Genomic DNA, 13,603 nt, shown 5'->3' with positions numbered 1-13,603 from the left:
CCCAGGCTGCAGGCGCAGTCCCTCTGCGTCCCCCTGAGGCGCGGACGGGGCTGGAGCGGCGGCTCCCGCCTCGGGGCATCTCCCGGGAGGAGGTTCCCCCCGCCCAACCCCCGGGTGAGTGGATAGAGGAAGGGGCTGGAAAGCGAATCCTGAGCTTCCTAGGTGTGATGATGGGGTTCCACAATTCCCGACCCTTTGTCGCTCTGACATCCTGGGAGGGGGCTTGGGGGCTGGCGGGAGTTTGATCCTCATTTGACAGATGAAGAAAAGGGGGGTGGGGAGGGGCCCCAGGTTATCACCCAGTTGGAAGTGGCAGGGTGGAGACCGGCTCTCAGGTGTGGGACCTTTTTGGCTGTAGAACCACTCTCTCTTCTTTTTTTAGGGGGCGGGGTCGTGTCCTGGGAGGCACAGGGGCACCAGAGGGATAAGTTAAGGGTTAGGATTTGGTTCAAAATAACTTTTGGACAATGAGACTCAGCCAGAAACAGAATGGATGCCCTATGAGGTGCTAGACTCTTGACCTGGAAAGTCAAGCAAGGGCTGAATGGCCATTGACAGGGATGCTGTGGGAAAAGTTTCGCACTGGATGGGAGGCTACCCAAGATCAAAGGCCCCTGCCACATCCTAGATTCTCTGGAAATCCTCAGATGCCAGTCATTCAACCTGCATTATCCCATTGCATCTTCCCCAGGCCCTTACAAGACAGATACTGTTATCCCAGGCTCAGAGAGGTTAAGACACCCGCCTGGATCACACTGTCAGAACCGAGAGGCAGGATCTGATCAGAGGTCTGACCCCAAGGCTGGGCTCTCCTCACTGCGCTGGTGTCAAGGCTCGAAGAAATTTGAGGCCTGAGAGTCATTGTGAATGTGAGTGTATGAATGTGAGTGTGTGTGAAGGATGTGAATAACTACTGAGTTACATCACAACTGTTAACTAAGAGTTGTGGTGGCTTTCAGGTGGTCATGAGGGTAAATTACATTTGTTAGCTTTATGGTTGTAGGAAATGATTAGGAACACATTTATTTGACAGGCAGTGGTTCAATAATGGCTTTATTTCTGTTGCTTACAAAAGCTTTTGTTAAGTGCTGAGAAATGTCTTAAGCGTGAACAAATCACATCACACCAACGTCATTACATGTTACTTGAGGTGCCTTAGCTTGACTACCTTTAAACAATAGAGGTGAGCCATACAGTTATTTAAGTCTGTGACATGAACTATAACCGGAATGCTCAGGTTGTCAGGAGAGCCCAGGGTATTCCAGGTAGAGGGTAGAACAGCTTGGGCAAAAGCACTGAAAAGTGAAAGTGAGAAGCACTTCGGGGAGACTCCAGTCACCCTTCTGTCTGAAGCTGAGTGTTAGTGTAATGGAGCACTGGAAGACGAATATAAAATGGTAACCTGAAAGCTGATTGTAGAAGGCCTTGAATGCCAAGGTGAGGACCGTGGGCTATAATAGAAATAGGGAGCCACTGAAGATTTTGGAGCAGTGGTGTTCTAGCTAAGGAAGATTAATGTGACGTGGATATGGAGGGTTCTTTTTTTTTAAGATTTATTTCTTTATTTGAGAGACAGAGAGCACACAGGGGGAAGATTAGAGGAAGAGGGAAGGAGAGAATCTGAAGCAGGCTCCATGCTCAGGACATGGGGCTCGATCTCACCACCCCGAGATCATGACCTGAGCCCAAACTGAGAGTCAAGATGCTTAACTGAGTGAGCTACCCAGGTGCCCCTGGAGGGTTCCTTAAGTGGAGAAGATACCAGAGGCAAGGGCAAGAGAGAGGCTACTACATTAATTTGTGCAAGAAGTAATTCATTATGCACTCACTATTATCTCATTGTGCAGATAAGGTAACTGAAGTCCAGTGAGGATAATTAACTTACCCAAGGTCACAGTCTTTTCAGCGTGGCAGCTTCGGGGACGCCAGACTTCTTCCGTGGCGGCTCAGGGCTCCCAGAGGTGCATATCTACGCGTGGGGAGACAGAGCGAGAGAGAAGCAGAACCAGGTACAAGCTATGGCACCTTTTCTGACCCACACCTTTATTTCAGCTGTTGTTTAGAAGTGAGTGGCTAAGTCCAGATCGTATACAAGGAAAGGCAAATTAGACTTGGTCCTTTATGGGAAGAAGTGTCAAGGAATTTGTAGACCTGTTTTGCAAACCGGCGCATCTGGCCTAACGAGTGAGTAGATTAGTGAGATCTGAGGGGTGCTTCCCCTTTATGCCTGAATCGCTACCACCAGAGAGTCCTCTTTTAAAAGGCAACTGCTAGTGCATGAGAAGCCCAGATAATAGGTTTTGACAGCTCTGAGGGATTTAAATTACTCTAGCTCCTCCTGTAGGCCCCGGTCCTGGCAGTAAACAGATGGGGTGGGGGTGCAGGAAACAATCTGAGGGTGTCCAGGTGGGGAGCCCAGGGCGGTGGGTATGTGTGAAGCCACTGCAGAGCAGTCCAGAAAGACTCCTGGAGGGAAACGGGCGTTATTGTACAGCCAGGCACTGTGCAAAATGTGTAGGGTGTGTAGGACCTCGTGTCATGGCACCTTACCACACCCCGCGGAGGTGCTCTCTCCGGCCTCACACTGTAGATGGAGGACCTAAAACACCAAAGGCTCACAGTTCCAGAGCCAGGACTGGGATTCAGGCAGCCTGAGGTGAGGGCCCATACCCTTCCCCTGTAGGCTGTGCCACCTCTTCTTTAGTAATTCTGTGTGTCTCTGTCCCTCCTTCAATCATTGTCTAACATTTGTATCTTTTCTTTTCTTTTTTTTTTTTTTTAAGATTTTATTTATTTGCGAGAGAGAGAATGAGAGACAGAGAGCATGAGAGGGAGGAGGGTCAGAGGGAGAAGCAGACTCCCTGCTGAGCAGGGAGCCCGATGCGGGACTCGATCCCGGGACTCTGGGATCATGACCTGAGCCGAAGGCAGTCGCTTAACCAACTGAGCCACCCAGGCGCCCCAATTTGTATCTTTTCTTACTTACATATTTGCAAGCTTTAAGAACAAAAAGGACAAATACTACTTTATATTATCATCTCACTTCTAAGATAGTGCCTCACACACAGTAGGTGCTTAATACATATTAAAGAAGTAAATCAACTTTATCTTCATTCTACAAACTTATATTTCTATTTGCCTTCCCTGCAGCTGCTCAACCTCTTGGTCTTTGTCAACAAAGGTCTTTGACATCTGGCGCAACCCAAGCTATCCTCTGTGGTATCTGGGCCCCGGGTCTCTACTTTCCAGCACTCTCCTTCTGGCTTCTTTTGGCCAGCTGGCCTTCTCAGCCATTACGTGCCTCTTCTTCCGCCTTAGAGACTGGAACCCTCAGCTGAATCCAGCCACCACCACCACCACCCCACCCCCCAAGAAACCCAGCAGCACTCTGGACATAAAGAACCAGGGCCCTCTGCCCCATTGACCTGTACCCTCCTTCAGCCATTACTTCCAGAACGCTCAGGCACCCTGTGTGCAAGGCCTTCTCCCTGATCCTCCTGGTTCAGGCACAGACGTCTGCAGTCTTGCATCTCTCCTCAATCCCCATGGGCTCTCTCTTGAGATTTCTGTCTTTCACCCCCTGTTGAGGCAGGCTTCGGTGAGCTCCCCCCTCCCAAGAACCCAGGTAGTTTTGAACCCTACTTGCACTCCCCTAGTCCTCTCTCACTTGTCCTGTTGTACTTGACTTATGGTGTCTCTCGTGATGCAGAAGTTTAAACCTTTGATATATTCACATCTATTTTTTCCTTTAAAACTTAAGAGTTTGCAATATTTATCATTTAAAAAAAATTTATTTGAGAGCGAGAGAGCAGGGGTTTGGGCACAGGGAGAGAGAGAGGGAGAGAAGCAGACTCCCCACCAAGCTCAGAGCCCGATGCAGGGGGGTGGGGTGCCCCCCCCCGCCAACCCCAGACCCTGAGACCATGACCTGAGCTGAAACCAAGAGTCAGGCACACAACCGACTGAGCCACCCAGGCGCTCTGCCATATTTATAACATTTCTAATTGCTCCGTCATGTAATGTGATTTGCTTAGCCCCTGCCTCAATGTTAGCCATTCAGGTTGATTATGTTTCTTTCACTAATATGGATAGCACCATTATAAATATCTTTATAATTTCTTTTCCATATGAGTTCCTCCCTATGTAATCCTCAGGATGGTATCATTGAGTCAGAGTTTCATGGCAATTACTGCACCTTTGCAGATTGCTCTCTAGAAACGTTTCAGGTTTGTAGTCCCTCAAACAATAGAGGTTAATCCTCACTGATTCAATTTCTTTAATGGTTATAGGACTATTGAGGTTTGCTATTTCAAAAAAAAAAAAAGATTTGCTATTTCTTCCTCCATCAGTTTTGCTATTAAGTTTTTCTAAGAAATTAACTCTGACCTCTGAGTTTTCAAATTTCTGCGATTTCTGTAGTTATGTCCCCATGTTCATTGCTAATGTTCTTTATTTGTGCCTTTTCTCGTTCTTAATGCGAGTTGTCAGAGGTTTGTCTATTTTATTAGTCCTTTCAAAGAAACACCAGTATCTGGCTTTGTTGCTCTTCTCTATCATATTCCTAATCTCTGCCATTTTTTATTTTTTATTTCTATAAGTTTCTTCTATTTTACTGCCTTATTGAGTTGAAAGCTTAACTCATGAACTTTTGGCCCTTTCTTCTAATATATGCTTTTAAGTCAGTCCACGTTCCCTCTGGCTACCTATCTTGTTTTCATGCATATTTTCCCAGTATCATCCGATTCTAAGTATTTAACAGTTTCCATTATGATATTCTTCTCTGATCCACATGCAAGTATACCCTTTAATTTCCATATATGTGAGTTTTTTGCATCATTTTTGTTATTAGTTTCTATGTAATTACATGTCAGTCATACAGTGTGAGACAGATTCTTTGATATTCACTGAGCCATGTGCTCTGGCCCATTACTTCTCAGTTTTTATAAATATTCCACATGCATTGAGAAGAATATGTATTTGCTAAGGGACTGAAGTGGGGGGGATCTCTCATTTGTTCATTAGCTCAGGCATATTAAGTGCTTTATTCAACGTACTACATTCTTACTCATTTTTAGTCTGCTTAATCTTTCAAATACTGAATGAGGTATGTTAAATTCTCCCACCATGATGGCAGATTAGACTTTTCTCCTTGTAGTTCTGCTAGTTTTTTTTTTTAAGATTTTATTTTTTTAGAGCAGTTTTAGGTTCACAGCAAAATTGAGAGGGAGGTACAGAGATTTCCTATATACCTCTGTGCCCCCCCCACACATGCACTGCTCCCCCATTCTCAACATCCCAGACCAGAGTGTACATTCGTGACAACTGGAAGAACCTACACTGACACATCATCACTCAAAGTCCATAGTTTACAGTAGGGTTCATTCTTGTACATTCTGTGGGTTTGGACAAATGTATAATGACATGTCTCCATCATTATAGTATCATAGAGAGTAGTTTCACTGCCCTAAAATCTTCTGTGCTCCACCTCTTCATCCCTTCCACCCCAACCCCTAGCAACCACTGATTTTTTGACTGTCTCCACAGTTTTGCCTTTTCCAGAATGTCATATCGTCGGAATCATACAGTGTGTAGCCTTTTCAGATTGGCTTCTTTCACTTAGTAATATTCATTTAAATTCCTCTAGGTCTTTTCATGGCTTGATAGCTCATTTCTTTTTATCATTAATATTCCATTGTCTGAATATACCACAGTTTATTTCCCCTTCCACTATTGAAGGACATCTTGGTTGCTTTCGAGTTTTTGCAATTATGAATAAAGCTGCTATAAACATCTATGTGCAGGTTTTTCTGTGGACAGGATTTTTCAGCTCCTCTCAGCAAATATGAAGGAGTGCAATTGCTGGATTTGCTGGATTGTATGGTAAGAATACGGTTAGCTTCATACGAAACTTGCCTAAGTGTCTTCCGAAGTGGCTACGCCATTTTGCATTCCCACCAGCAATGAATGAGAGTTCCTGCTGCTTCACCTCCTTGCCAGTGTTTAGTGTGGTGAGTGTCCTGGATTTTGGCCATTCTAATAGGTGTGTTGTGTTATGCCAGTTTTTATTTTAGATGTTTTGGGCTATGTTATTAGACATATACAAGTTCAGAACTATGATATCTTCCCAGGGGATTAAATTTTTATGTATTTTGTAATGACATTCTTTTATCTATGATAATGCCTTTCATCGTCACGTCTAGTCTAATGCCAATAAAGCTATACTAGCTTTCTTTTGTCTATTATTGCCCTTTTAAAATTGCTTTATATATCCTTCTTCCATCCTTTTCTTTCAACGTATGTCTATACTTTTTAGGTTCATCTCCTGAAAATTACATATAACTGTATTTTGTTTTGTATACATTTTGGCAATTTCTATTTCTTAACTGATCAATTTAAAGATTTTATAGTTATGACCACTGATAAACTTAGATATATTTTTACCATCTTATTTTATGCTTTCTATTTGCCTTCCTTTTTAATTTTTTAAGTTTCTCTATTCTCTTTTCTGCCTTCCTTTGAAGTCATTTAAAAAAAAATTCCATTCGGGGCGCCTGGGTGGCTCAGTCGTTAAGCATCTGCCTTCGGCTCAGGTCATGATCCCAGTGTCCTGGGATCCAGCCCTGCATGGCATCGGGCTCCCTGCTCAGTGGGAAGCCTGCTTCTCTCTCTCCCTCTCCCACTCCCCCTGCTTATGTTCCCTCTCTCGCTGTGTCTCTCTCTGTCAAAAAAATAAAATCTTAAAAAATAAATAAATAAATAAATCTACATTAAAAAAATATTCCACTCATTTTTTTCTCTGCTGGTTTGAGGTCATACATTCCATTTCTGTTTTTTTTTTTTAGTGGTTATCCTTAAGACCTTTACATGCATATTTAACAAAGTTGCTCAGTATGTCTACTCTCTTCCCAAACAACCATCCTCACCTTACATCTTAATGTTGTCCAATATTGTAGCTCAGTCCACCTTTTTTTGCTTCCTATATTAACATAATTATCAATCTATGTTTGTTTCTATTTTCCCAAATACTTTCTGATTTTTTTCTGCTCACCATATTTCCTTGCATTTCACACCCTTCTGGGATCATTTTCCTTTTTCCTGCAATAGATCCCTTAGAATTTCCTTTAATGGAGGAATGTTGGTGGCAAATTCTCTAATTTGTTGTTTATTAAAACTTTTTGTTTCACCTCACTCTTGGAAGATAATTTTGCTGAGACTAGAATTCTAGAATGGCAGTTCTCCCTCCCCACCACTCCCCCTTCTCAGTGTGTTAAAATACTATAGTAGTACTGTAATCTGGAATCACTGTTGCTGTTGAGAAATCAGCTGTCAGTCTAATTGTCCTTTTGGGGGATTTATCTTTTCTTTCTGACAGCTTTTAAGATCTTCTCTTTTTCTTGGTATTCTATAGTTTCAGAACAGCTCTGGGTGTGTATCCTGTTTAATTTTCCTTGGATTGTTGGGCTTCCTGGGTTAGAGTATTAGTGTTTTGTAATAGATTGGAAAAATCTCAACTGTTATATCTTAGAACACTGTTTCGATCCAGTTTTCTCTGGTATCTCCTCCAACTTCCATGCTGCTTAACCTGTATTTTATATTTTCTGTCTTTGGCTGAACGAACTATCTTCTGGATAATTTGTTCATTAATTCTCACATCGTCTGAGTCTAACGCTTACTGTTTGCATTTTAAAATCAATCTTTTCATTATGTTTGTGTAAGTTATATTTGGTTCTTCTTCAAATCTTCTTGGTCATTTTTATGCTTATATTCCTTTCCCATAGTTTCAAGCTTCTCTTTAATGTCTTGAAACATATTAAATATACTTTATGTTCTTTGTATGATAATTCCCATGTCTTTAATTTGCAAGTCTGGTTTTACCTGTTATTGGTTAGCTGGCTCTCACTCACAGTGTCTTATTTCCTTGCGTGTTTATGACTTTCTGGCTGTGAGGTCATGCTCCGTGACACTTTACCAATGGAATTTCTTTGAGGCCTGGATTGGAGTTGTGTTTCTTGGACAAGATGTATATTTTCCTCTACTAGTTGACTGGAGGTACTCTCAACCAGGTACCACTTAATATATAAATGATCTGCTTTAGGTTCTTGAACCACAGAGGTAGCTTAGTTCAGGTCTTGCACCCACAGTAGAGCAAGCTTCTTACAAATTCTCAGGGAAGACTTTATCCCTTCCACCCAGCACCAAGGTCAAGACAGGCGAGATTTGTGCTGCCCTTCTTTGTGGCACATTTACTTTTTGTTCACCCTTATGATTGGGTCGGGCTGTTTGAATCCCAGCTTTAGGTAGGGAATCTCCTACTAGTCTTCTCACACTGGGTGGGTCCAGGCCTTATCTCTGGGCTCCTCTGTTGCACCAAGCGCCCAGACTGATACTGCAGACTCACCCGGGTTTGGTTTGGCAGACAAGGCAAAAGCTGACTTCAAGCTCATTTCCCCCCAAGGATTACTATTTTCACTGTGCTTTCGTACTCAGAATTTCTTACTTTCTTGCCAACTCAATGCATTTGAAAAGATACGTTCTATTTTTATTCAGCTTTGGAATGACTTTTCATTGGGACATTTACTATGATACGCCCAGACATGGAGGTTTGGATATTTTTCTAGAAGACCCTTTCACTGAGATGTGTCCATGGCAGTGGGACCTCTGAGGGCCCCCAGTTGATGATATGGGGATCTCAGTTCCAACTCCCTCCCTCGGATGGGCCCAAGACTTGTTTTCTCTCTTGGGTGCAACAACCGGAGCTCAAGGATCTGTATTGCAGCCAATGTTCATGAACACCTTTAGGGGAGCAGTGGCTTCAATACCCATTTGGCCACTGCAGATTACGGACACCAATCAACTATGTAGACTAATGATATCTATTGGGGCCACGTATGCAGAGAAAACTGAAGACAGTTTCTTTTTTTTTTTTTTAATATTTTATTTATTCGAGAGAGAGAGAGCACAAGCAGGGGGTAGTGGTAGAGTGAGAGGGAGAAGCAGACTCCCCGATGAGCAGAGAGCCCCATATGGGGCTCAATCCCAAGACCCCGGGATCACGACCTGAGCCGAAGGCAGACACCCAACCGACTGAGCCACCCAGGTGCCCTAAAGACAGTTTCTATGCCTCTCAGTAGCTTCACCTTCTTGTAGACTTCCATGTTTTGTTGCTTCTTCCTCAAGGCGGGTCTGCTTGCACAGCTACAACTGGCCTCCCACATGCATCTTCCCATGGGCCGGATGCTCCCCTGCCCTACCCCACCTCTCTGAAGCAGTTGATGTCCAGCCTAGCAGTGCTTCTGCACCTTGTTAGAGCCATGGAGCTCTTTGAGAATCTGATGAAAACTACAGACATTTCCCCAGGAGACTTCCGTGCCAGCCAGAATGTCCAAGACCATGACAGGTTCCTGATCCTCTGCACCTGATGATTTATCTTCCTAGATATGGGGATGGGGTCTCAGGCCTCAACTGTGGTGGGTGTGTGCTTCCTTAGGAATTCGTTATGATAACGTACATCCCACCTGGGACTAGTCAAGTAAGCTTCATGCTCTGTGCTTCTGACTTATCCTTTCTCTGACTGTTTTCATATAACCAAGTGCTTGCATTGCCAATGGGCCTGCACAGTGTAGGTCTAAAGGGAAGCCTTTGTTTTTTCTTTTCTATTGGGATTTCCCAAGAGAAAGGAATAGGTCCTGGGGCCACCGTTGGTTTGACTCTGATTTGTTTCAATCCTTACCTGAGTTTAGATCTGTTTCAAGGAGTCTGAGCCTTTACCGATTGGCTCTTGGCTGTTTTAATAAATACAGGCTAATAATCTGCCTCTGTGTAAGTCATGGTCTTTTTGTGACCCTCTGCATTTCTGATTTGGCCTTTTTCTTAATGTCTCGGAGCTAGTTTCCATCTGCAAAGTGAGGGACTGGACTGGAGTAGATGTACTTGAACTGCACTTCTCCGAGTACCTCGGACTAGGGGGACGGGGATGTGGTTGGGGGATGGGCAGGGCACTTCAGTGGGGTTGGGGGTGATGGGTGTGGGGAGGGGCTCCTGCCCTCAGAGCTGCTTCCACCACAGCAGGTCTGATTTACGTGCTTTACACACTGGGTCCGGAGTAAGATCTGTTTTGGACAAATTCCACAGGGGATGGCTGATGTCTATGCGGGCCTCCTCCCTGAGCAGGAGTCCTGTCACCTGGCTGCAGGTGGAGGCAGGGAGCGAAGGCGCGCCTGTCTAACCCTCCCATCCCCCCACTCTGTGGCAGACCTCCCTTCCCCTTGACTCCCTGACTCTGTTCCTAGTTCCAGTTCCAGCAAGGATGTTGTTACCTTTGGCAATGAGAATGTTAGTGCTGCTGCCCCTGAGTCAGGCCGCGCCCAAGGATGGAACCGTGAGGTAATGGGCCTCAGAGGGCAGGGCCATAGGCTGGGATATGGAGAGTCTCTGGAGAATCTGAGGGTGTGCTGGGCCCCTCTGGGAGGCAGGAGCCTGGGGTGTATGCTCCCTGAGCTCCGTATCCGCCCCCTTCCCCCAGTTACTGCCATCTCTGTGCCCGTAGGGGCACCCTTCGCAGAGTGGGCACCCGGTGCACCTTTGCTGGGATCAGCTCATCGGGGATCCGGGGACTCCGTTCCAATGGGGTGTGAAGCTTGGGAAGAAGCTGCGCTTCTCTTCTCAAGACCTTATGTGGGAATGCCAGAGCCTTGGAGATCATTAGCAGACCAATTCGGGGTTGTGTGCCCAGCCGTCTCAAGGGTTCCGGTGTGAGGAGCACACCGCGGGTCCGCAGGCTGGGGTGGGGGGGACAGATATAGGGAGAGCAGCAAGGCTGGCCGCGGGGACAAAGGCTGCTGCCGAGGCTCCTGCCAGCCATCTGGCCTCACAGGTCTGGACTGATCTGGGCAAACAGGCAGCCCCGTCCAGAACTGGGAGCAAATCTTGGGCTTGGAGGACTGAGAAAGAGAGCCTGAGCAGATCAAAACTCCAAAACCAACATCTACGCCCTCAGCTTGCGTCATGGAGCAAATCCAGTTTGCGGAAACCTGGGCAGTGCCTCGGGGCTGAGCCACAGACCTGCCCCTCGGGCCCGGCCCCAGAGCAGAGGGGTGACTGCGAGCCCCGCTGTCCGGACACCCACTCACTGTTTTCTTGGGTCTCCGACTTGTATCTACTAGGTGTGGCCTCATCTGGCCTCTGTCTAACCAGGTGCTTTATTTATCCCTTAATGTCTAAGTTAGGAATCTGTAAAAACAGTCTTAGGGAGTCAGGTTCTGCTTCTAAGACCAGAAGGGCCTCCTCCCCACAAGGTGTTTGGGAATTTGAGAGAACAACGCCCTTTGGGTCTGGGGAGAGAACTCTGCCAGGAGCTTGACGGGGGAAGGCTGGTAGGCCGGATCCTCAGGGAGCCTCTTGGCAAGCCTGGCCCTTCTCTTCCTCCTCCAGCCTGGACACCGAGGTGCAGCAGCTGCCCCTGTCCAACCCCTTCCAGCCAGGCCAGGAGCAGCTTCGGTGAGTGGGCTGGGCGGGGGTTGGGGGGTGGGCCTGGGTCTGCACACTGGCCTCTCCGGGCTTACTTTCCCCGTTTCTGCCAGGCTTCTGCAGAACTACCTACAGGGACTGGAGAGAATGGAAAAGGAGCCGGAACACATGAGCCGGGAGCAGGGTGAGGGGCTGGGCCCCGGGGCCAGCGGGCAGGGGGCTCAGGGGCAGCAGAGCCGAGACTGACCCTGGGCTGTCAGTTGTCCCCTGCCTCCTCCACCTGTTCCTGGTGCCTCTTCTGATCTGGCTTCTCCTCCTTAGTTCTCCTCTACCTCTTTGCCCTCCACGACTATGACCAGAGTGGACAGCTGGACGGCCTGGAGCTGTTGTCCATGTTAACTGCAGCTCTGGCGCCCGGAGCTGCTGATTTTCCTATCGCCAACCCGGTAAGCCCTGCTGGCCGGGGAGCCCCTTCTCCCACGAAGGAGACTCAGCTTCTTGGGGCTTTAGTCTTTTTCATCATGACTCTTTTGATGAATCCACGATAAAAGAAGTGCCCTGAGCCTGCCTGGCAGGGACGTGGGGAGGTGTTGGGAGGGTCAGGGCTCCTGGGAACATCTCTGTCTGCTGCAGACTCTCCAGCAAACGTGTGCTTCCACAGGTGATCCTGGTAGTGGACAAGGTGCTCGAGACCCAGGACCTGAATGGGGATGGCCTCATGACCCCTGCAGAGCTTATCAACTTCCCAGGAGAGGCCCCAAGGCACACAGAGCCCAAAGAGCCCCCGGAGCCACAAGATGTTGGGAGGCAGTCCCCGTTAGCTAAAAGCCCGTCCAGACAAGAGCTGCAGGGAGCTCTGGGTCCCAGAGAAGATGGGGCACAGGTAGAGGCCACAAGGGAGTCCTTGGAGCCTGTACAGGAGGCTGGGGGACAGGCAGAGGCTGAAAGAGAAGCCCGAGGCCCTAGAGCAGAGGCTGCAGGCCAGGAAGAGGCCAGCGACGCTGGAAAGGACGCAGAGAAGCATCATCCAGGGGAAACACTGGAGTCGAAGAACACCCAAAATGAGTTTGAAGTTCATGTTATTCAACTGGAGAATGATGAGATATGAACCTTGAGGCTAGAGATTTGCACCCCTAGAAGTCTCAGCACCAGAACATAAGCCCCAAAGAGTGGGCTGTGTATGCTGGGTGTATGTCCGCTTCCTGGCCCCCGGAGGGGTAGGTCTTTCTGTGCAGCTCAGGGAGACCCGAAGTTGAGGGGGCAGCTTTAGGGCCCAGATAACCAATAAAGAACTGAATGAACTCATCTGCTTGGGCCATCTACTTACTGGTTTGGCCGGTCTGGCCTCAGGGACACAGGGGGTTGGGGACTGGACAGGCTTCTGGGAGGGGCTTTGGCTTCCCCCGTGTTCCCAGAGGGTGCTGAGACAGCAGGGGACAGCACCAGGGCCCAGCTGCAGACAAGCTGGGGAAGAGAGCGCAGCCTCTCGCTGGGGCCCAAATGCCCCTCTTCCCCCTCCCCTGGGGTTCAGACACCCAGGACTCTCCTGCAGCTCCGAGCCGGTCCTCCCCACCACCCTGTAGGTGCCCTCCCCATAATGTTAACAAGAATGGCCATTTACTGAGAGCCGAGTACACACCAGGCGTCATGCTGGGCATTTTCTCCATTGTCTGATTGTATCCTCACGATAATACCACCAGGCAGAATTAGCTCCATTTGACAGATGAGGAAATTGAGGAAGACCGAGTCACTAACGTACCCAAGGTGACACCGCCAATTAAGTGGCAGATTTGAATTCAGGTGTGTCAGACTGCAAAGCCCATAGTCCTTAGCACATTCTGTGGTCTCACACACCCTGCCCCAACTCCCATATGAAAACTGGCCAATTCCAATATGCCCTCAGCCCTGGTCTCCCCCAGGGACATGGACACTTAGTCCTGGGGCACATCTGTGGCCAGGGCACCGCCTTAATGACAAGGCGGCTCCAAGGGTGGGGCTTCAGGCTCTGGCACAGTCACAGGGGAGATATTTTTGGACCATGAAGTCGCCACCAAACCACAGAGGCCCACTGGCCTGTCAGGTTGGCTCAGCCGTGTGGACAGTCCTGGTGCCATCAGACTGGAGTCTTGTGACAGCC

At 47.7% G+C, this 13,603-nt stretch overlaps 1 protein-coding gene across 4 annotated transcripts in view; it reads left to right on the top strand.

The window, feature by feature from the left end:
* PREB (prolactin regulatory element binding) overlaps positions 1-12,757 on the top strand; it is a 26,526-nt gene extending 13,769 nt beyond the window's left edge. For 3 of the 4 annotated variants that reach the window (XM_021697463.2, XM_044918702.1, XM_044918701.1), the window contains 5 exons: positions 10,290-10,383; positions 11,431-11,496; positions 11,580-11,650; positions 11,788-11,912; positions 12,128-12,757. In XM_021697463.2, the coding sequence (XP_021553138.1) occupies positions 10,290-10,383; positions 11,431-11,496; positions 11,580-11,650; positions 11,788-11,912; positions 12,128-12,574 (803 nt within the window). In that variant the 3' untranslated portion in view covers positions 12,575-12,757. Of the gene's footprint in view, positions 1-1,886; positions 2,010-10,289; positions 10,384-11,430; positions 11,497-11,579; positions 11,651-11,787; positions 11,913-12,127 lie in introns of those variants that run through there. The other variant, XM_021697466.2, reaches the window with a different exon arrangement.
* The last annotated feature ends 846 nt before the right edge of the window (positions 12,758-13,603 follow it).

Source organism: Neomonachus schauinslandi, chromosome 10 (assembly GCF_002201575.2).
Source record: "Neomonachus schauinslandi chromosome 10, ASM220157v2, whole genome shotgun sequence".
NCBI lineage: Eukaryota > Metazoa > Chordata > Mammalia > Carnivora > Phocidae > Neomonachus > Neomonachus schauinslandi.
This window is presented reverse-complemented; position numbering and strand designations above follow the sequence as displayed.